General features: G+C 32.4%; 1 protein-coding gene across 1 annotated transcript in view; it reads right to left on the reverse strand.

The window, feature by feature from the left end:
- The window catches only part of LOC117118300 (tyrosine-protein kinase RYK-like), an 86,405-nt gene extending 61,090 nt beyond the window's left edge, over positions 1 to 25,315 (reverse strand). The window contains exons 1-3 of the mRNA XM_033262870.1: positions 25,273 to 25,315; positions 2,656 to 2,783; positions 1,751 to 1,850 (exon numbers count right to left, since the gene is read on the reverse strand). Of these exons, the coding sequence (XP_033118761.1) occupies positions 1,751 to 1,850; positions 2,656 to 2,783; positions 25,273 to 25,300 (256 nt within the window). The 5' untranslated portion in view covers positions 25,301 to 25,315. The remainder of the gene's footprint in view (positions 1 to 1,750; positions 1,851 to 2,655; positions 2,784 to 25,272) is intronic.
- Between the last annotated feature and the right edge of the window lie 567 nt (positions 25,316 to 25,882).

The raw sequence follows: 25,882 nt of genomic DNA on the forward strand, positions 1-25,882 counted from the left end.
ATGAGTTAAAGTCTCGCCTCACTGAAAAAAACATCACTTCTCTCCTAAGGAGATCTTCATCCCAGACAAACAATTGCTTAACTCTGCCCTCGAAAGTTGGCACAGAGCCAATGCAGTTGATCCACACCTTATTGCGTGCATCAAGTCTCACTAAAAAATATTGCGACAGTAATAACTTGTAATTCTGTAGACTTTTATTGTACCATGATCATGAACCATCAACATAATCCACTTGGATATAAAAGGACTCAATTGCTATATCAAAGTGATGCTATATTCAACCCATTAGTGGGTAATTGCAACAGAAGTAGAGGCTACAGGCCTACATACAGTACTGATAAAACAACTGATAGAGGCAATATGACCTTATGAGGGCCCTTATGTGTATCAACAATGCAAAACTCTCAATTCTTATCTAATTATATAAACAGAACCTTCTGTATAAGTCTCTACTTCCTATACAGTAAAATACTGTACATTATTTGATCATTACCTAATACCATAGTAATATTCTATAATATTATAGAAGACATATTTATGCCAAGGATAATGTCAGGAGATTGTGCTTGAGCTGTTGTAGATAATGTTGGATAAAGAAAAAGGAATAAATGAACAGAAAATTAAATAATTACGAACAAAACCACAATCTGCTATAGATAAAATGTACTGCAATACTACAGTATCTAGTGAGAAGAGATAGCAGTCTGAAATGCTCAAAATGACATTGTCTAGAAAACCAAAAATATTACTTCAACAGAAGTAAAGTCTATACACCAATTTATCTGGTCTATTTTGAAAGAGCGCCACCACCAACTCGCACCTTTTCACTGGGGGACTTCCAGCAGCATAGCCTGATCAATTGTCCTTTTTTTCCAGAATCATATCTTCTTTTGAGTACTTCTACAACCAAAAAAAACTGCAGATACGCCCCTGGTTTCTATTCTTTTCATTTTGGAATTATGTTTTCAAAGACAAGCCTTGGCTAGACAAACTCGCTACAACACGAAGGTCGTGTACCGGTCACAGCACAGATAAACACTGACAACAACATAGAGCAAAATTCCAGTGGTAGTTGCCAGTTTGTCGGAAATTTTCATTTCAAATTTGGCGAAAATGGTGTATAGTCAACAGATAATGAATTTTTTATTTAATTTTTTTTCAACATCCTACCGAAGTTCCTAACTCGCCAATTACAAGATAGTATGCTTTAAAAATAAAACTAGGAATCCATTTTTCCAATTGTGATTGAAGCTCTGTTTGCAGTGCGGCGTGTTTTCATTGATATGTAACTGTTTAATGGAGAGTGACTCAGTTAGCGTGGTTGCGTTTGTGTTGCATCGCTATTTAACCTGCATGCGCCAATTTGGATTGCTCCATGGAAAACTCCTGCAAATTCATAATATTTGCATGTTTTTACTACTTTATTATCAATTTTCTCACAAAGATCAATACCGATGGATATCCCTGTGCACAGCAAAATATTCATTAGATTTGTTAAGAAATGTCATTTAACCAGACCTCCCCGAAGTGACTTCTTTCAACTCGGGACCCTGGGGTAGCCTTTAAAGGGAAAGAAGGGGTCACACACACAACGTATCTTTTATACAGTGTTGAGAATGATAAAAAATGGACGACGCCTTACCAATTCCTTGGATAAAGCAAACTGGATCAAATTGAAACAAATCTTGAACCAGTTAGAAACTAATTAGTTGTCATATGTAATTACGGTAGCCATTGCCTGCTAACTTACCTGATTTTGTTTTGGGTATCTTGCCTTCGAGAGGAATGCTTAATTGTGGTGTTTTTAAGATACTTGCGTTGTGTGTGAACAAAGCTATCTTGTATGACACCTATATTGGTTAAATGATATTGATAAGGATTATAATGACAAAAAACAATAAACATACATTACATACAACACCAGATCAATAGCAGCATTAATAATTATCGATTGATTAATATTTTATAAACTTTTTTATGTTATATAAAAAAAGAACATTTGATCATCTTCGAATTATAATTAAAGTAAAAGGCCCTTCATATTTTTAGAATTATGGATTTCCGGCATTTTAAACATAGCCACAAGTTTCGACAAAATATTATTAGACTTGAGCACTGAGTTATGTGTGGGGATTGGTGTGATAACTATTCGAAACCACTATTTTTTTTTCAAAGAATCAACTAATAATAATAACCTTATAAAAATAAAGCTGATCCTCTAAAATGAGACCACAAGGGTCCAAAATGTGATCTCAAATTAAAGGGTGGATTTTACACACACACAAAAAAAAAAAAAAATTCATAGATATAAATCCAAATATTTATGTTGAATATAAAGTTGAAGATACAAATTGCATAGTAAAGCTAGCTACATGTATATTATACAGTATTACAACAGGTTAAACATCATTATAATTAAAATCATTGGAGAGCCACTACACAGATTCAGTTCACTTTTGGCAATCCTGTCCAGCCAACTGAGTGTTGTTTTTTGCTCTCTATTATTTTGTGTTTGTCAATTTTAATGCTCTTTGGACGAAATAAATGAAATGAAAAAACCTGAGCTAACTCAAATCGTATTAACAATAATAATAAACTTGTGCAAATTAGACATCAAGATTTGGATTTAAGTGGTAACAGATAAAATACCCATACCTGTGGTGTGTCTGATGACTCCCACGTAAAATTGAGACTGTTAATGTCGGCTGGTATACGTACGCTGAAGCCAAGTGCATAATTATTCACCTGACTGTTGCGTACATAGAACATTTGAGCCTTTATACCTGAAAAAAATAAAATGAAAATGTAAAGTTATCTACTGAAAGAATTAACATTTACTGTACTCTATATTATATTCTAATTTTTTTTTAAATGTTTAATATATGTTCAAGGTTTTTAGATGCACTTTCCAAAGTTCTTACATATGACACCCGTACAACATTGTACAAAAGGCTCTAAAGAAAAATGATTAGTTTATCATCCTACTGTATCTAGGCAGCAAGATGTTTTTTTTTTTCCAATACTATGGAAGACATGGGTGGGGATGATAATCATTTCTTTAATTGGGCAAAGGTTTTCTATTTATTTTCTACAATAGTTTAATTGAAATTTAAACAATTACTCATGAATGAGTAATTTTTATACTCATAACTGAAGTGCAATTTCAACTAATGTATTTATTATTTCTACTTATAATTAAATGAATATTTTTGATGTTTACAGTAACTAACCCTAATGTAACATTTTTTTTAAATATTCTGCTTAATGTTTTGTTGTTTTTCGAATACTGTATACCATTTTTAATTTTGTACTGTATTCTGTAGTGATTTTTTTTATATGGTTTGCCAACAACGAAGTAATTTCTTGTACTGTAATTTACTTTCAAAAGACCAATAAAAGTTCTGTATTCTGTATAGTTAAAGGTACAATTAATAACTACAGAATAAGTACAGAATTTAATCAATACCTATTATATAAAATTTTGTATTTATTTTCCCTGTTAAATTTTAAATATAATTAAGGATCAATCCCCAAAAAATAACGATATTAAATTATCATCTGATAAAAACATAGAAAAAGCTTTAGATGTATTTTTCAATATCACCACTGTCAACGATTCCTCATATAGACACAAAACATATCAATCCAGTACAAAACCAATCATCGCTCAAGGTCATTTGCAATAAATTACAAAAAAAAAACAAAAAAAAAACAACTAGATTTTCATTCATAATGCCATCAAATAAATGATAAACCTCTGAATAGGAACATGTTTGACAGCTAATAATGGGTCTTCATGAAATTCATATTTTTTATTATCTAATAAAACCTAGCAAACAACAACATTTTTTTTCTATTCTCTGTATTACTGTATATACATTCCAGCAACATAATTATAATAATAGAATTAAAAAAAAAAGAATAGGCCTGATGCCATTTGGCAAATTTGTATGAATTCTTGTTTTATTATTCAACATTTATTTTATCTGGCTCTAGAATTTTGCTGTTGTATTCCCTAGTTATTTTAAAGCTCATGCTAAAATGTAGGAACACAAATTTTGGAGAATGCGTAATGGATGATTCTACCTTGGGGCATATTGGTGCGTGCTTGGGTGAAGAAATGCACCTAACAGGATTAAGAACGTCATATATGCTATCATTGGCGATGTCTTCTGTTAATTTTGCCCGAGAAATGCTTTGCAAATGCCTAATAACAAATCCCCAATGACTTCTAAAAGGTATGCGTCGGCAAAAACACAACATAATGTCTAACTCCTGTCTCTTATACACATCTAGATGTGTATAAGAGACAGCAGTTCACTTTTGGCAATCCTGTCCATGATCATGGTGAAAAAAAAGGAGTTCAATGGAAGAGGAAGAATCTAGAATACTGTACGAAAATTACTAGAAATTATGTTGGTTAAGAATACTGTAGGTAACAACAAACATTACAGTACACATATGATGCAGGAAATCACTCACTGTCTTTCTTTAAAGACTTGCATTTCAATCATCAAACCCTGTTTAAAGCACTAAGTCCTTTTAAAGATAGGATTCTGTATGTGGACACACGTCACAATGTAGAAATTTAATAAATTTAAAAGCTATTGATGTTTTAAAAGGAACGGAATGAATGCGAGCCTGATATTAATTACGACGTCAACCGTGGAAACTCGTCAGTATGCATTTTTCTTTTTTTTAGGAGACACCAGTTAGCTAACAATCATAGCTCCACCTTGTCTACAGATTCATGATATAATCAATGGAGAAGGTATTAATAACTGAATGCTATCCACAGCTAACCACACAATCAATAGTGGAATACATTTCCATCTCCTGCTGTGGACTAAAAACAATAATCGAATATGCTGCTGTCCTTCATCTTCCACTGAGGACTAAAAACACAGCAACAAAAAAACATGACAGACAATTCATACATGTTAATATGGTAATAAAATTTGACAATGGAATTAGAAAGGAGATCATTTCTGATATATCATTATTAATTAAGATTAGTGAGATGATATTTTTATAGCCCTACTATGTAATACTATACCAATTATTTTGTTAAAGCAAATGCATAGAGCCCACCAGTAGAGTCAAGAGGTAAGGACTCAGATGGGGTCTGGGGAAAAACCCCTAGCTAGTGTACTGTAGTATAAGCTGCACAGTATTTTGGTATGATAGGTAATTACTGTATAATAGAACAGTCCAAAATAAATTGTACTTTTTCATCATTTTCAGCATCTTCCCCCATCCTGCCCCATCCACCCATGTACACACTTCTCTACTACTTTTTACAGAATAGAGCAGAATGCCACTTGTCAGGTTCAGTTGATTTGATCATCCATTTGCCTATAGTTTCTCTGTGAGGCACGAATAATAATCTGTAACATTATACAAATTATTAAACCATGGAGGTGATTAAACATACAATTTAACAGATGGATATCAATTTCTTGACTATATAAAAGTAATTTCAATGTTTAATTGGAGGTGTAACCTCTGGAAAAACTAGTACAGATAGTTGAAATAAATATTAAACACGTACGATATTAAATATGATATTACAAAAAATATTTTTTTATAATGTATTAAAAGCAACTGACTGGATGAAATGCAATATATTCTTATAGTTTTGATATTGATATTTCACATTTCAAACTATTCATTCCCCAGGTCCATCTTAAAAACACAAATTTTAGTTGAAAACACTTCCTGGCATTTACAATGACGATATCTTGTAGTGACATAATATTTTATAGGTATAATAAAAAATTCCAATATAGAATATTAGAAGATAGATTATTGAACTCACAAGAGTATTGTCTTGCAAAATAAAGATCTAATACAAAATTTATGTGAACAATTTTAAGAATTCTTAACAATGCAATTTGAGCATTGTTTTTATGAATATGTTTCTAAAAATACAACCTTTTAAACTAAATGCATTCTAACAGTTTGGAGAATTCTTACTGGATATCCGAGTATTGTTTGTAAATGTCTTCATATGATTTGGAGTACATTATTCTCAATATTGGGTCTTAAAGTACCACATATTTTTCCCAAACAAATATACCCAATTCCAACAACTTCCAGCATCCTACAGTAATCATCATAACACCTTTGTTTCATTCCAAAATAAAGATTTTCTTTAAAATGTATTCCAACAGTTTGGAGAATTCTCAACTTCAGATTTACGACTTTTGTGTCTGAAAATACAGTAAATGTGATTATCTTGTTAATTTTATGAACCAGTGACTAGCATTTTACAGTGGAATTTCTATTTTACTTCACATGTGTCAAGAATCAATATATATGAACACTCTGAGGGATTTTCATCTGATTTCACACCAAGAAATTTAATTGATGAGAATTAAAATCTCCCATATTCAATCATTGAGTGTTCCAATACTAAATATTCAGCTAGTTTTAGCACCCAAAGGGCTGGAAATCTTATAAATAAGGTCAAAGATCAATATTCTCTTAAATGTTGAACAATATTTCATTTTAAAACATCTTCCACCCTTGTAGTTAGACACCCGCATCAAATTCAATTAGTTTCATTCTGTTGTAATACAAAATTTGGACAATAACTTTAAGAGGTAGTAAATCTGTCAGATACTGTTAACTAGCACCTTGTGAAGACTCTTGAAAGCTCACCTTTGAACCTATAACCAGATTGATTTCTGAGTTCAACAATGATCAAATGTAAAATGCATGTACTTGTTATCTACAGTTGGCAGCCTTGTCAATATTAGTAATTTTGCTGTCAATCAATCAACCATACAAACACCTATTATTAAAGTAGAAACTCGTTTTACCAAAATTACTAAAATATGCTTTTCCTAGATTATCTTATTATGTTTATGAGGTTTACTAAATCTACTAAAGTAAAGTACTATATTATTTGAATAATGGTGCAGTAGTAGGCTTTTCTGTTAATCTAAAAGTCACAGAAGGCATTAGAGCTCCTAAAAACCTAACTCTAAAAATGTATTTTCCCTGAAAATGTCCAAAAATTATTATAAAAAATCTAGAAATGCTCCATTTATGCTGCATAGGAATTTTAAGCATAGCCTCCCCACATTGTGATTTTTCTCTGAGAATTGATGAGCAGTAGTTTGAAGCCAATCAGTCTTAGTCTTACCAAACTTAAGTTATCATGTAAGATGGTAACAAACAATTTTCTACACCAGTGACAATGACAACATGAAGAATATTACAATTTCAACTAAATTTAAAGTTTTTTAGAAATTATGATGATGGTATGGTAAATTTCCTCATTAATGAAATATTAATTATGCAATTAGCATAAACACACACACCCCAAAAACAATAGGCTCTGTCTTCTTATTACCAGCTTGCATTCTGTGAAGTTTAAAACCAATCACACTTTACAAAACTTTAGTTATCGTGGTAACAAACAATTTACAGTACCCAACAACAAAGAAGACAACAAAAATGACGACAACGACAACAACAATGACGACGACAACAGCTTAAAGAACATGGGCAAAAACAATAGCCTCCTTTGCTCCTTTTAATAATTTTGAAATTAACTTGCTCATTTTGCAGTAATATTATTAATTTGAGAATACAGTAGAAATTACAGTAGAAATTACATTGATACTATGAATTTACAAAACATGTGCCCTGATTGGATAATTGATAAAAAATAATAACAACACTGCCAATGACTGGAAGTGTTTCTATCACTGTTTGCTGTGAAATTACATGGGTAATTTTTTTTTAATACACTATCTATGTTAAAGTTGTTAATTTTTTATTCAAAATGAGCAAGTTAATTAAAAAAAATATTTTTTATGATGTTTTTGGTATTTTTCCTGGGACAATACATCTTTAAATTTATAAGACAAAGTTAAAATTATGTGATAGGTTTGCAATTTACTACTGAAGGTATTACTCTATGTCATCATGGTAGTATAGTAGTAGTAATAGGAGTTCCTGATCATCTAAAATTCACAGAAGGCATTTAAGGCCCCCTAAACACACATGCTTTAGAAGCACATAGGTTATGTAATGTTGCAAACACATCTCAAACATTTCATCTTTTTTACATTACTGTATAATTAGGAATCCAAAAGTGTCTGCTTAAAACAAATCTCATAATTCTGCATCCTGACAAATTTAGCATATTCCCTTCAAATCATATCATACAAGATATGAAATATGAGAAAGGCTGCATGGCTTTGACCACTTATCTACTTCTTCAAACACAAGCTGCTCCATAAATCATATGAAACAGACAAGGTTGTAATCTCTCTGATATCTAAATGGTTCAGCCATTTTAGATTAAAAATCCTATTTGAAATAGGCTTATATTTCTGTTAACTGAAATCAGAAACTTTGCCGCAGTCTAAACCTATCTTTCTTGATACACTAATAATAACAAATTGATCAAGTAACTCCGTATGCTTTTATTGATGGTACAGTAGTATTATGTAATCACAGCATCCGATTATGATCAGTTGAATACTAAAGACAGGGGAGGTAGGCCTATATAATTAGTATACTCAGAATATGATTCTGACAAATCTCTTTTGTGCACTGCGGCGGGACTGTTTTTTATACCTTGTTTAGTGAACCTGCCGCTCGCAAATAATGATGATTTCAAATAAAAATAAAATTTTATATTTGCCCAATATGGATTTTTTGAGCAAAACTATTGCTAAATAAGAAAACAAAATTTTATATTTATTTTCTATTCCGCCCTCCCAAAAATCTTTTGGGAGGCTGGAGCACACTTGATACAGTATATTGTACATTGCAACATGTACAACCACAGATCGCATTGAATCATACAACAACACAACAAATGTATTAAAAAAATGGTTCATTTTGTATTTGATTTTTAACATACACATGTTTGAATTGATACTCACAAATCATATATGATACTACTGTACTTGAATGATAAAACCAACCTTACGAAACAAAAACTACATTGCATATAGTATTATTAATTTTCAGTTCAAAAGCACAAAAATAAGTTATATTATTTTGGAATGATTCTTTTCAATAAATTTTTTATTTGCCTGAGGATATACAGGGTACATCAACTTCTAACTTTAAATTCAACAGGCAGTCTAACACTATTGAATGCTATACAATAAAACCAACAACTTTAACATAAACAAGTACAACAATATGCTAATTAAATTTCCAATTGCCTGAATACTAATAATGTATAAATATGACAAGGAAAACAACACCTATCCATTGAATACATGTAATATTATCATTATCTAATAAGGGTATGATTAACAGCCATGCCTAGAAACTGCCATAGAATGCAATACAAACATGCGTAGCACAATGAACTTCATACACAATTAAAAGAAAAACAAAATGAAATTCCGCACCGAAACACAAAACCTGATTGAAATCAACGCCCAGGGCTAACATTAGGTTGAGCCATTGATGTTAATTTTTTGACTTGTTATTCATAGGAGTTATGGTGTTTTCTTGGGTTGGCCTCTTTTGTGCTTCACTGCTTTGAGTAGAATCCGATCACAGACCCATGAAAAAAAAGAACTGTTTCTTTTTAAAGGTATTCAACACGTTTTTTTGAAAGGTCTTTTAATTTTTATTATAAAGTTATCAGAATTAGTTTTCTGGCTGACTAAAAGTTACTTGTACATGAGAGTGTAACAAATTAAACTCTGAAAGATCTTTGCTGCTATAATTACAACTCTTAATTTTGTTTAGCTTGTAAAAACAACTACTTGCAAACTTAATTGTACCCAAATCTACACAAACAAATATGATTTTTATAACTCAGTTTTTTTCGAAGCACTTTTCTTGGAACTAAAACCCAGTGATAACTGTGGACATTCTCCAAGAATTAAAATTATTTTTGTGCAATATACTGTATCAATCATTCATAACTGTTCTCATAGAGTTTCATTTTGGTGGACCGATAACTGTAAATTATACCGCCAGTCAAATCTGTCAGATTCCTGAGATGAGAACAGACACCTACTGAATGTTTAATGTGAAATGCTTATCGGCTTTATAAGCATCATAAGCCTTCAATTTCACATTAAATGTATTACATTTCTCAATGGACATATCAACTAGTTACAGCAAGTTCTTTTGAAAGAGTTTGACATATTACATTTATAGATAAATCTTAAATAGAAGACACTAACATGAGCACCGAAATGGACAAAGATTAGGTTTTTTATTTGCGTGTACCACCATAACCAAGCCTCTGTTGTACAAGTCTTAAATGAAGGATTAGTTCTATGGTTAAGCCTAATTTCAATTCTATCTCCTTGATTACATTCCATTATAATCAGGGTTCTACTGTAGGTGATTAGACCATTACAAGTAGAATAGGCCTTCTTATAATTTATTCCAAAGGGTTGAAAGCTTGACTAAAGCAGGCCTAAAGCTATTTTGAAAGGTCCAGGCTATCCAGCAAGTTCTGTATAAACTAGGAATTTTCTCATAAATAGAGTACAGAACAGACATTAGTTCTGTACTCTATTTATGAGAAGAGTACAGAACAGACATTAGTTCAATGGTTTTCTTTGACCACAAGCTGTACATTTAAACATTAAACCAGTATTTTAAAATGTCTTTCATTATTCATGCACTGCTAACAGAAGAAATAACAATACAATATTACTTTGCAATATAAATTTTCTTGATGACTTCTTCGTAATTAGGCAAATTCAGAGGTTGTAGATCACATCCGCTGGAATGTTCTCACTTTTGTGTATACACTTTATACAGTCAATAAAGTGTGCCCTCTGTAATGACATTAGTTTTTGTACTTCTGAGATATGTTTGTTTAATTATCAAAATCTCGGTCAGAATAATTTTTTAAACAAATATGAAATAATTCCAATGAATGAAATATTATACAGTACAGTATTTCACAAGTGTCAATACTAGCAACAGAAAATTTCATGTCGGCCATTTTTATGTCTGATAAAAGTACCTAAATCGAGGTAAGGGTAGGTCTACCCTAGCAGTGTTGATAGGCTAATATTTGCGGTGCCTACTATATTTCTTTGCAGACCCATCACAAAATCAAACATAAAAAATCAAATTTCTGCCTTATCTTTTTTTTTTATGTCTAAATTCAGTGAAACTAGCAATTTCATATTATATTTATAAATTTTTTTAACATATAAAAATTTGATTTTTCTTAACTGAAATTTTGCAGGGAATGGGGCTTTGATATATGACCAGACTACTATTATTTCCATGATAATATCATCATCATCCGCATAGTTCCATTAGGAAGGAAAGCAAGGTCAAACTAATTCTTTTCTACCTGTAAACGCCTCTGTAAATTTTTTCTAGACTGTCATTGCAGTAATGAAAAGACATAACCCGCTATCACTTGCAATCAGTACACAATATGATGGAGATAAATATCAAGATTTTAGTCTTCATCTTGCTTTTCATTTCTTATTATAGATAAATCTAACCTCAGAGCTGACAATCTCTTGAGATGCCATTAACGAATTTCAGGCTCCGCAATATTAATGCTGCTACAGCAATATAAACCTCCAGAACATTCTGGCCTGTGATTGGTTATGATAGTGCCATGTACCTTTTTCCTAGCACATGGGCTGGATATTCAGTATACTGATATAACTTGATAGTTCTACTTTACTATTGACAAGCAAGATTCATAATTCTTATGTGAATTGGTTGCTGAAAAAATTAAGAAATTAGGTGTTTGTACAGTATCCCTATAACAATTACCATCCTGTTACTACAGTACATTAGTAACAATAACCATTTCAATGATGGGTTATTCTGTGTCAGATCACCCAATAGCAGACCTGTCAAGTCTCGCGCATTTCGTGGGAGACCCACGCATTTAACTTCAACTCCCATGTGAGGCCTACTGTATATACTCTAACAAATTCCAAAATTCCTTTTAATAAATTATATTTTTTTAATGTGCTATTTAAAACAGCATACAACATACGTACATACACGACTATCAGCGCTAGCGATCCTGTAGCAGTCGTCACAGTGTTTGAAGCCACCTCTCGGTGAGTAGAGTAAGTTACGTCTGAGTGAGCCAATCAGTGATGAGCTTACATAATGCCGCAAAGCAAGATGTCTGACATCGAAGGTGGTGAGGATAGTGATGCCACTCTGCCAAAAAAGTGCGCCTATGCTTAGTGTCCACTACAATCAAAATTGTGTATGTTATATCAACGCTTGACTGTATTTTCCTTACAGTTTGTGACCTCAAGAATAATTTTCAAAAAATTCCCAATCTCAAGCAAATCCAGAAGAAATCTCAAGTAAGCCAGTGAGACCCTTGTAAGTAAACACCCCACCGACTCAGATTTTAACAAAAGTTGGTACAAATGATCATTGGCCAGAGAAAAGCTTACATTTCAAAACTTATGAAAATCTGATTTTTGGATCAAGATTTATGAGCTGTCAAACAATTTTTTTTAAACAAAAAAAAAAAACCCATAAAAATGGGTGGGGGTCACCAATTTTTGAATATTGAGGGATTATAATAGATAAGAAGAAATTGACTTATTGCCTTATTTTATTTATTATTTTAACTATTAATTTAATAGAGGTAAAATTACAGCATGTTTACTATATCAACAATAACAAACTAGTACTAGTCAGCAATTACATGTAATAACTACTTACTAATCAGTCTTTACAAAAATTAACAAAGTAGTGTGCCTATCTGTCAGTTTTGGGATTTCAAGATGCAAGGGAAGATCAGTGGCCATGAGGGTCCCAATCTAAGATTACTATACTGTGGTTAAAGTTTATAATTTTTTTGTAATTAAGTTGTTGTTATTTGAATATAATATTTATTGATGCATATACCTCTCTGAAATGCTGTTACAGTATGTAGACTATATCAACGATATTGATAGCAAATGTGTCTGTAAATATGAGGGCAGATGTAATAACACTTTATAATAACATATTTAAATTATAATAACATACTTAAAAGTAAGTCCAATGTTAAATATATTAAAATCTATATTCACATGTGTGTGGTGTATGCACCATTAGAATGTAAATCAAAAGCAAACTTCCATGGTGTATGGCAGCAGCTGTGACATATGTCAACGACCTCTAATGTATTCATTTTACAAATGAAGATTAACTACATCAGACATCAAAATATAAAATTCACCAGTCATTATTTCTTAATACTGTCGGTAAAAAAAAAAAAACATCTATAATTAATGGCGGTAAGAGCTAGTGCAAACTTTAAGATGATCCCGGAGCCTCAAAGCTGTGTTGCATTAGCCTATGTTTCCCCTTCGGCAATCATATCGGTGACCGTGTTTATTAGAATCAATGAGCTTTAGTTAATTTGCATGAGGAGTTTCAAAATTACCATCATCATCGTTTTGCAAATAATATTCCAAACTAGATTAGAAGTCATCACAGTTAAATTGCTAAAATGAAAGGATACCTAAATACGACAGTAACATTAAATATTCTGTTCTTAGTGATATTTTTAGAGGTTATCGTCATCAATCATATTTCTGTTTAAACTCTGACCTCTCCATCCTACTTTAATTGTAATATGCATGAAGCAATTATTTGATGTGCACATATGCTAACATAACAGTTTAACAGCTCCAGAAAATCTGCAAAACTTGCACAATTATACATTACAGTGCCTCCCAGGAGAATAAAAGGTACCTGGTAGGATGTTGTGGCATTAAATGTATTGGTCTGATATGCACTGAAGTGCATTACATTGTACAGAACAGCAGAACTTGAAATAATCCCCAGACAGGAGAGGAAGTAAAGCAACATGCCATTGTGACCAATTTGACACAATTTTCTGATTGAAAGGTAGTAAAGTACTGTACAGTATTTTATTAACAAATATAGAACTCAATTTCAATAGTTGTTCTCTCTTGTTATGAAGTGTAAATTTGAACTCTATAGACAATATCAAGTTTTACTGTATTCTCACATTAATAACACCAACTGCAGCAACAACAACAACAACAACAACAACAACAACAACAGCAACAACAACAATAGCAACAACAACAACAACAACAACAGCAACAACAACAGCAACAACAACAATAATAGCAACAACAACAACAACAACAATAATAGCAACAACAACAACAACAACAACAACAACAACAACAAAGTGGGATTTGTAAAGTGCATAATACAGAGGCCTATATGTCGATGTACTGTAGAACTGTATAAGAAGAGGCTTAAAATAAAAAATTACAATTGGAAAACTGGGAGGGGGGGTCATCTTATACGCACATACATACAAATTTGTGATTTTTTAATCATGTTCTTCTTATGTGCGGATCGTCCCATACACGCAAATTTACTACTGAAATGAAGCTATTTTACTGTAAAGGTTAGTTGTATGAATGAATACAATTTAAATGCGGGGAAATACGATTTGACATTAACAACATAGCATAATTTCAATAACATTTGGAAGTCCATAAAATAGTATTATTGGAATATTAGCCCTACTGTACATTTTGGCTCCGGTTTTAGCCAGGTACAGTAGATGCAACATCTCTTTGCCAATTAATTCAGATACAGAAGGTACCTCAAATACATCATTTTGTTCCTGTCTGCATGGACTGACAATAACATGGTATAGATTGACTAGAAAGTATATAAAAAGTAAATTGGTATGGTAACCAACCTTCATTAAATACATCTCTTTTCTTATTATTTATTTTCCCATGCAAATACTAGAGTCAGTCAGTCGCATACAAAATCTACAAAATCAATCCACATAAATGAAATGTTTGTAAAATTGGAAATTTACTTTTGTTTTCTGTAGAAGATAATGATTTACACAGAAATAAAGATGACTTTTTTTTGTCCAAATTATTTTCAAATTTGTATTTGCTGAATTAAAACAGATAGCTCAGGGGAAAAATATCGTCAAAGAGAAATCACTGGTAATAAACTGAAGAACTAATGAACAAATGTAGACGATGATCAAACGGAATGGCTGTTAAGAGAACTGCGGCATTTTTTAAGTCTCCCCTGGCAATGGCTAGCCTTCCCTGCAGCTGATGCAACATATTACCATACATTGTAATAGAGCATCAGCACATTGATGAAGTAACTACCTAAAACTACAGAGACTTATTGTACGTGTTATCCTTACAAAATATATTAATTTATGCATAACAAAAAACAAAGATAATACTGTAAATTTGAAACTACAGTATGGTCATTTTTTCTCTTGCAAACTCATACTATTTTGTAGTCTAGCCATTACAGGTATGTGCAAAAGTAAAATAGAAGTCTCTACAAAGTTTACAACGGTTCATTTTTAGTACAATTTTTATTGTATTGTTGATAGGAATTTCTGGTAACATTTTTAAGGTATGAGAGTGCACAATTTCTGAGCAGCTAGAGGTTCATATAATCAAAATGGTCTCACCTCAGCCCCAACCATCGTGAGCCTGAGGTGGTATGGACTCTGACGTACCTGCTACTGCCAAATCCGGCATCCACCTCAGAGCACCTTGTCTATTTTTAGAGTAATGTTTAACTACTGTAGTGTCCACAGTATACTCAATGTTTCTATCAGGAGGCTATTTTTTTAGTCCATGTCTGGGAGGGAATCATGTTGTGGTAAGAAAAAAATGACCTGGCTATAATAGGTTATGGGGTTGGGCACAGGAGGGACTCCCCTGGCAGAAACATTAAGATTAGGAAAGAAAGTTTTGTTTCCAAAGCTTATACAAAATCTAAAATATCCAAAGCCAGATTTTTCATTTTTACATTCTTTTTCTAAGGAATGCAAAATAATTGTAATGAAGTGTGTGGTTTATTATATTATTTGTTTTGGCCATATCTGTGGTTTCTGAAAATCAAAAAGTTAACTCCACAGTTATACATTATTATTATCATTCATGGGTAATATAAAAACAAACAGTTTATTGCCTGTAGTAGAAATACAGTTAAGAGAAATGGAAAACAGATTTACGGTACTTCAAGAGAAATATGATACCTGATGTATTCAATCCACAACAATTATGTAATCAAAAATAAATATGCCCTTATTTATACTTTATGGTCCTTCCATACCATAATCATTATGTATTATTGCTTGAGTGCTTTAACAATTATCTTTCTAAGGTTTGTTACTTTACAGGAAGATCTTGGTACTCTTTATCAGATTTGAAAACAAATCATACGCATCTATTCATTTATTTTTCCTACAATCTAATTTTGAAAATGATGTACCAATGTTACTGTACCTACTTACAGAACATATTGAAACCAAATACTGGGTGTGGTAAGTGAAACATATTGATTTGGTGAGCTGAAGTGTTTTTTTTATGTTTTTAAATACAGTATTGATTTCTATTTTATGTTTGCAAAATGCATTGACTATTTTATGTGATGTTTCTAGACAACTTTGCACAAGCATCACATAATGAATTAAAGGAAAGAAAAATGCTATAAAGACTTCTATGGTCACATGATCATCAATTACTAAATTTGGTGGAACAGATAAAGCTGTTGTCTAACCACATTACTAAGAGCTATGGTACATTAGTGCATGTTTTATGGTACAAAAAAAGACAATAATAAAAAAATAAAGAAGACTACTATACAGTAAAAACAAAACAAAACTAAACAGTAAAATTAGAGTAAAGCTTAGAGCAAATATCAATTACTGAGAATGAAGCAATCATATATTTCATTAAAAAAAAAACTATTTTTTTAGTTCTTCCTTTTCTATGGTACTTTTATATAGTAGGCCTATATTGGTACATTGTCGGTGATCTCCAATGAGATGTTAGTCTCCCTGATCAGCAATTTTCCCAAAATTCAGTGAGCAGCGGTGGTGCCAGTGGGGGAAAACAGGACTGGACTCCCCTTTTGTCCGACGCATGACTAGGTCGTTAGATCAAAAATTAAAAAAAATAATAATTTGCCTATTTAAATAACATTATTTTGACTGCCAATCCCTAATATAGAGGTCCAAAAATGCACATTTTGGACCATACTAAGCCATAAAAACTGCCCCTTTGAACCCTAAAAGGGAATTTTTATTCTGGGCCATCGAACAAGGCTTCGTCGTAGGCTCGGAGCCCTCCGTCAGACATGTGGGACTCCTTGTCGGCAAATTTCTGGCACCACTACTGTGAGTAAGCAACACACCCTCCCCCGACAACCAACCAGAGACTAACTAAACTCTCGCATATAAGAATGTTCCATGTTTTTTCTACTAAAAATGTATGCTCCCACATTGTAGCTGGTCATACTGTAGTATTGCATCATGGGCAGCAACAAAAAATAAAATGTGTTACAAAAGCTCATAAAAATTAATCTTCAATAACTGGGTTCTTCCAACTTAGAACCATTGCATTGTATCAGGAACTACAGTTAACTGTAAACTTGCTTCATTTTTTTGGAATCCTATTAAGTTGTCCTGTGACTTTTAGTATGCCATTTACTTTTTTATGTACATTTACAGTAGTTTTGTAAGCTTTTATGTGTAGACCCAAGTACTCTTAATATTTTAAGTCAAATGGTGATTTATGTTCACAGTTTGCCATTTATTCGGTCCAGGCTACAAAAGCAGGCTTTGCAATTTGTTATCTAACAGGATAGAAAAGAAAAATCTAAAACTATACATTTGAAAACCTACTTAATTTTTTTTTTTAATTATTGTAACGGGTGACTCTTCCAGCGTATTCTAGAAGGTCGGCTGATATTCATTTAAATAAATAAATGAAAAAACATGATGTTTAATTGGCAAAGTCTCATTTAGGAGTCGAGTTGTGTTTTTAGTTGTGTGAAAAAAATCCTATGCTTTCACAGGATTTGAACCCAAGACCTTGGGATTAGAAGGAAAGCACCTTAACCATCAAGCTACACGACATCTCCAATTAAAAAAAAAGAAGACTCCTTTTAAACTACAGTATACAAAGTAATAATTAGGCCTACTTACTTTATATATTAAAGGAAATAAAATTAACAAAGGATAATCAATATTATTTATAATTTATTCATCTGTCCTGCAATTAAAACTACGAGGATTCATGCATTCCTATATAAGACACGGGTGACAGCTGCTGTACATGGCAAGTTATAAAACATTAATTTAGAATACTCAGTCTCGTTAATATTTATTGCAATTAAAAGTAAGCTTGACGGATGTTATAAATTCCCAGGATGTGATTAGAATATATTTCTCTTTTCAAATGTCTTAGACCAACAATAGTTTCACCATCATGCTCATGACTACGGTAACATTAATATCATCGTCCTCGATTATCACAATATCACAATCATCATCAGAACCGCAATTATAGTTAGTTTGGCATTTAATCAGTCTTAGGTTTAAATCCTACAAGAGACAAAGATCTTATTCTTTTACTACAATTAACCACGAAATATTACAGAGCAGAATTCCATTTTGTAATTTCTCAATGTGATTGTTGGATATCAATGGGAAAAAATAGGCTCTCAGTGGGATCGTGTGTCTACTGCTTCATTATTTGGCTACTTTTAACTTTATGTACCTACAGTATCTATGCTTTCTGTGATGGAAATTCACTTGAATAACCTTACTTACAAGTAACAGACTGTTGACTTTTTAGTTCTTTCTAGGACAGGTCTTATCTGGGTATGGCATCATATTACATACAGTACTGTAGGCTTACTTTTTATTTCTATTTTTAACTCATGATGTATCCCATCATTCCTTCAACCAGATTTACTCTCACAACTTACAATATGATAGGTGTCTACTGCCCCCCCCCCTGGGGAAGCAGACACAAAACCAAGGAAATTGTTCATCATGTTCATTAGTCATTATCCATCATCACCATCATCATCACCTAAATAATCTATAATTTTGAAAAACATTTGTTTCGGTTTACATATGCTACAGTATTCCACACGCTTCACATAATTACTCCTGGTCATCTGAATCAAATGCCCAGGGATGTATTCACCTGGAGAAGTTATGATCCATAATTTTGCTCAGTAAGTATAATTAGCACATTAGCATTTAAACCAACCGTGTTACCCACTTAATACGCCCTACACTGAGGTGCAGAGAGGCAACAAACAGGATTAAGTGACTTGCCCTAGGACAGAAACAAGTTGCCAGCATAGCAGACAAGAATCTTCCACATTTCTGATTAAAAGCTCAAAGCTTTACCGCTGCTTAGACGCATGTTTCTATTTCAGGCACAATTTGTTTTAATCCCACAGTAAGATGTATGTCTTTACCAATGCGTTGCAGCAGTAATTTTTAGCACGCTAATGAGCATGATACATTCATCTCGCTTCACAGATCAAATAAATCATAAGGGTTTGATGCCAACCGAAGTAGGGTACATTTAAAATATTTTTCAAAACAACCCAGATTTAAACATTTATTATCAGTTTACAAGTGGCAATACTGAACCTGAAACAAATTAATCCATTTCCTATCTAGCAGACTATGTTGCTTCTTATATCACCGACATCCTTATATCAAGAAAATTGTGATAGTGATGTTGTAGGTTGCCCATTCGACATTACTGTACTGCTAAAAAGCATTCTGCTAGTTTATGGTTTAATTTCCTCTGTGCTTCTGTTATTCAATATTAATGGCTTTGGGGTTGTTCACCCTAATGTGCTATTTAAATCAAGAATTATTATATTAATTATCTTGGCTTCAAATTAAACATTAATTTAGTAGGAAATTTTGTACATACTGTTGAAACCACTGCATATGCACATACTGATAAGGATGACATACACAGGGACACTATTATTCATTCTGTACTATATACTGCCACTTATTGCTGCGAAGCAGCCAATTCATATTCTTGACAGCAATTTGACCTCTGAAAGGTCATTGTTTGTCAAAAAACAAGGGCCTAAGACGACTGAAAAGCGGAGTTTCCTTCTTTCGTTCTGCCCGGTAAAATCAATTACTTTAAGCGAAGTTTGTAGACTAACCTACACGTACCAACGTCCGCATGTGGCGATGCTCGAGTATTACTATTCAGCATTTTTACTATATTTCTAGGTTTCCTATTTCTACGTTTAATCGGCCCATATCTCAGCCACAATATTTTGAGGCCAATTTTATTTATGAACCCAGTTAAACTTATTAATTAGCCTATTTCAGCATGCTAATTATTACATTTAGGCGACGCTTGTTGTAGACTGGCATGCACGGTACCAACGCTCATTATGTTTCTACGTCAGCTCGTCAGTGTTCTAATATAGACAATGGGTCGTGTCTCATATTATTTGTTATATTTTTATTATTCATTATTTTCACTTGACTCGCATAAATAATTTTGTTCGAAGGACATTTATATGCAGTTGTACTTCGCAGCACTTCACTTGCAATTTGCAATTTCTAGTTTAGGCCTATATTACTGTACCTTTTTTTGACAAGAAGTTTGATCATTTTTTCAAGCAAGTCAGTTAAAAAATTAATAATACTGGTAGTAAGAAAAATAGAAGCCTTTTAAATCATACTTGCCACCAGGGCCAGGAAGAGTATTAGTTGCAGGAGGGGAGAAACTTATTCACACAAGAAATAAATGGATAGTTTATTCAAAAGAGAATGAGAATAACATATTTGTAATATTATTTATTCAAAAATATTTGCATCATAGGATTAAAGATTCTTCACTTTATCATCCTATTTTTGTTTGAAATTTTCATATTTTTTAAGCTAAGCATGATAAATGAAGCTATATTTTACAGATCTATAAGTTTGACTACACTCGTGATTAGTAAAAACATGGTAAAATTCAGTATATAGATCTATTTGGGAAAGGGGAGGGGGAATTCTTACAATTAGTACAGTACTGTAGGCCTATAAATGTAAGATATTTACAGACATCAAAACCATAATTAGTAATTGTTAAAATACATGAACTGCATTACCTAGGTATATCGCCTCCATTAATTGACAAACACTATAACATGTTGAGTAAATACTGTACAGTTTAAAAAACATAATGAATTTTAGAAAAGAGTTTCTACATATTGATGAGTGTCTTGCTATCATCTGTTCCAAATGTAAAAGCTAAGTGCAAGATTGAAATTAATTCATTGTTTTTATAAATTACAGATTAATATAATTCACATAGCTATTACAGAACATGCCCGCATTCCATCGTGATCTGTAGAGTAGGCTACTGTTCCCTGTGGCATGTTTAGTATTTCTATACCTCCATGGTATTTTCTACCATGCTAGGAAAATGTAATTCTGGAGTTTAATTCTGACAAGTAGAAGACCTTCAATAAATCAACTGCTAACTAGATAAGATTTCTTCCCATGAGTCTCAGCTTCTCACCATGTTTCCAAATTATGATTTCTCAGTAATAGAATTGCTCAAAAGGTTGTAACAGATTCAGATTCTTTTATGTCATAAAGCATGTATTCATAACAATAACTTTAATTTAAAAGGAAAAAAACTTGTATGACCATAAATTGTTTTTCATAAGGATGGGACCTGATATGTTGATAATTTGCCATTATCACAATATTAACATTTTTATAAGGAAATAAATTATCTCTTGTAATTTGTTAAATAATATCTTAGATACTTGTGATTTACTTTTTATACTTTACCTTTTGTAACTAAATTGGTTTACTTTGTGATGTTAAATGTTTTGTTTGAGCTGGTTCTATACTAAAATATTTAAATACACAATGAATACCCAATGTAAATTGATGAAAAAAAATCAGCTAGCACTTATATGAAACACATTGCAATTTAACAAACCACAATTAAAATACTATAAAACAAATTACCTGAATTCAAAATGTTTCAAAAGCAGATGCCAAAGGTTTGCATAAATTGCTAAATTCGCTATCGAGTATTAAGTTTAAAAAATATGCCCCCAATCATCTTATAATCTTGCCAAAATTTCATCCTTACTGAATGGTAATTAATAGGCCTACAATTTGTGTACAGATAATCCTATTAAATAAAGCTAGCTACTGTATAGTTAAAGGTCACAGGGAGTTGAACTTGACCTAATTCTAAACTAAATTACTGTACAAATGTTAAAATCACATTCATTTTAATTAAATAATCCATTGTGAATTCATTTATTCATGTACGCAATCATACACATTCATTATCTTGTGGCGTACATTAAAATTCATTGTGCTGTAATTTGGAGGATAAAATGAATCATGATTAAAAGTTAAATAGATCAAACATGAAAATATCTAGTGTTTCTCACAAAGTTTAGAATTTCCTACAAATAATTATATAATTTAAATTCTTATACAGTGACACAGATCATCAACTTTCAAGTGGAATAATTTCCTAAAATAAATTATTTCAGCAGATGTTTTCACATGAAGTACAGTATCTCTTTAAAAAGAAACAACCATTAATTAGGGTTTTGCAATGAAGCTGATCTTCCAGTGCTGTTTGAGAAAAAAAAAATTAGATTAAGAATTATGAATCATTTAGGTCTTCATACCACAATGTTAACCAATAAATTCTGTCTTTTATGAGGCTTTGTTAAGAGTAGTTTAATTGTCTATTGTCGCTATTTTTTCTCCTTTATTTTGCTTCTCAATAAATTTACAAATAATAGTCAATAAAATGTATACACAGTAATATAAATATAAGATAATTGAAGCATTATGACAGGCCTACTGTACATTATATTATTCAGAGTTTTAGCTACAGAAAACTATGGTAGGTGGTAGACATGTTAATGCTGGGTATGTGATAACATTGGTAAACTTTAGAGTGAATTTTAAGGATGGACAAGGGGGTTAATAAAGTTCCATAAAATAAGCTTTAGACTGTGTTGGAAACTTCAAGACTGAGTGACCCAGCCCACTTTGCCCATCATAACTACATCCCTGATTATTATCAATTCTTATTGTTAACAAACATGCCAACCTTACAAGGCCAACAAGATGAGTCTGAAAAACTTCTGAGCGGAGTTTTGGCAATGTGTGGAGTATTTCTAAGACATGGTACCAATGTGATCGGATTGTTTTGACCCACAATCAGCAATACCGCCGTGCAAGACTAGGCCCTAGGCCTAGGCAGAAAATCAACATCACACTAATCACAACGAGCCTACCGTAGGAATCACCTACAGTAGTTTTGATTTCTAACTGACAGAATACTTTCCGCGAATAAATTTTACGTATACAGTTCAGAGTAAAACTTTGACAGTGATTGGTCAATGAAATTGGTTTTTAAAAATCAGTAGACCGTAGAGCGTGAATTACTATTTTGTATTCAGTTCAGAGCGCTGTTTTCAGGACGAAATTAAATGGTCATGTTCTTATCTAAATCATAGGATTATCATTTCTATTCAGAAATGCGCGATTTATTTCAGCTGGCCAAAATGCGTAAAAAGAGGAGATTTTCGACCCAAAATCAGAGTGCGGTGTTTTGCTTAAATAAAAGGAGAAACTCCGCCAAAATCTGAGTGGCTGGCATGTCTGTGTTAACTTTATATTTTTTTTAAATACAGGACTACACTCACACTCTGAGTGATTTGTACACTAGGGTACAACCTTCTTTCTGGGTATCATTTAATATTGCCATGGGATGAGTGCTATCTGGTGGAAGGCTCAGAGAAATGGAAAGAGAGCAGAAATAGAATTGAGCTAGGAGAGCTTTGTCCACACTATCAAATTTTCTTTAAAATTTATCACCATTCTCACAACAACAACAACAACAACAACAACAACAACAACAATAATAACAATAATAATAATAATAATAATATTTTTAATTTCCTCAAAAACAACAACAGGAGGAGGGAGAAGCCAAAAGGAACAAAGTATCTATAAAATGTTTGGCAACCCCAAAACATCAACCATGAAATACAAGCAATTGAAGAAAAGAAGTCACTACAACAAGCAAGGACACCTAGCAGAAACAAAGAAACATTGATGAAGAGATCGTCTTAAATATAATAAAGTAACTTCTATTACACTTTCTCTTACAGAATGATTGACCATCGAAATGCTTTGTAATTTTTTGGCAATGCCAAAACCAAAATTATCTTTACGGTTTACTGCACCTTTCAATCAATTCAAATACGTTTTTAGCAAGTGCAAGGTTGTTTATGTCAACTGATTTTTAAAATTAAAAAAAAAATATTTTATTTTTTTCATCATCAGATACTGTAAAGTTTCGTCCAGATGATTAAATTTTCATTGACTAAAAACTGTTGTAAACCCATGTCATGATGTGCATATGAGGCTTGGCATCCCAGAAACAGTGTACTATCGCTATTATTAATTGCTAAACTGAGTAATTAGCGTAAGAATGAGTATAGGGAATCCGTAATACTTTTACTCATAACTTTGGCAATAATAAAGTCGATTCCAGTAAATGATAGCTTATTTATATGTGGAAAATAAAAATATATCAAAAAGTCAATTTTCATTTTTTGGTCACTGTAGGTAGTTTTTTGATGGCAAGTTTCATCATATGGTTATGATGCAAAGATACTAGAAATACAAGATAGAGCACTCGCATAGCAATAATGAGGCAAAAATTGGTCCAGACGTACGCGGCGCCATTCTGCTATTATAGTTTTCTATACTTGGTCCAGACGTACAGGGCGCCCTTCAGTTGCAAGGTATAACCAGACGCACGCGGACCCCTTCTTTTGCCACTAATGGAGGAAAACTTAATCACTAATCAGAGTCCGGTCATACGATTCTGCGCTTTTGTGTCTGTCATTTTATTGTTTTGATTTATTTATGCCTACTTTGTTTGTATCTTATGGATAATGGCAACGATTTCAACCTCCACAAAAGGAGGTATGTATTCACAGTTATGTAACGGTGGCAGAGGTTTTTTACATTCAGCCGTACGCGGCGCCCCATTGTTTGTATTCCCACCACACATTTCGGTGGTACAGTTTTGTTCTGTGGAGAACTCTATCTTGTGTTTCTAGTATCTTTGTTATGTAATGTCATCTTGACCATTAGGATGACTAAGCTATGATGCTAAAATATACAGTTTTAACATCCTTAGAGTAGTTCATTCTAAGACTATTATTACTGTATACAAATAAATCATTGTTTATTAGTCCCCTCCAAGATTATTATATAAACAAAATAATTATCATTGTTTATCTTCTACTGCAGTTTGGTTTGCTAGCTCCTATGGTTAGTACATTACATAAATGATGTAATGTTCTTAAAACACTGACAACTGACAAATAATTGAAAATATTAATTAGGCCATGTGATATTAATTTTGATATTGTTATAATTTATAACTCTTTTGTATACTGTACCATGAATAGAGTATCTTGCACACACCATCTCCTTTAGGTCTACTCAATATTATTAATTATCAACTGTCTGTAAAGATTAATATCAATTTGATCTAGTAAAGGTCATTGCATTGAACAGGGTCAACTAAACAAGCCACTAATTAGTTGCCATGGCAATAAATGACCATGTTTAATAGTTTAACTCACTGACATTTGACAAATTGCCATCCTATAGTATTGCCATGGGAACAAGACCTTTGATACTTGATGCATGGATTACCACATAGGATTGTACCTAAAATTTATTGGAGGGAATGACAGATATTTCTCATTGGTTTAAGACACAAACCAAATATTATTGTTCAGTATCATTAGGCCAAATTTTTAAAAGAAAATACTTCAGTGTTTCCTTCTTTCTTTTTAAGCCATCTCCAGAAATCCAAACATTGTGCGTACCCAGTTTCTGCCACATGGCTCCACTCAAAGCCACTGTTTGTATGGTCTGAGGAAGATTTTGAAAGGGGGTCCATTCTTTAGTGAGCGGTCAATTGCTAGCTTCACATCACCGCCCTTATCAAATTTTGGATACATCCGTAGGCCTACCGTACTGAAATACCAGAAATTTCTGTGG

This window comes from Anneissia japonica, unplaced genomic scaffold (genome assembly GCF_011630105.1).
Source record: "Anneissia japonica isolate Jap-2015-1 unplaced genomic scaffold, ASM1163010v1 scaffold7473_len308249_cov148, whole genome shotgun sequence".
Classification (NCBI taxonomy): Eukaryota; Metazoa; Echinodermata; class Crinoidea; order Comatulida; family Comatulidae; genus Anneissia; species Anneissia japonica.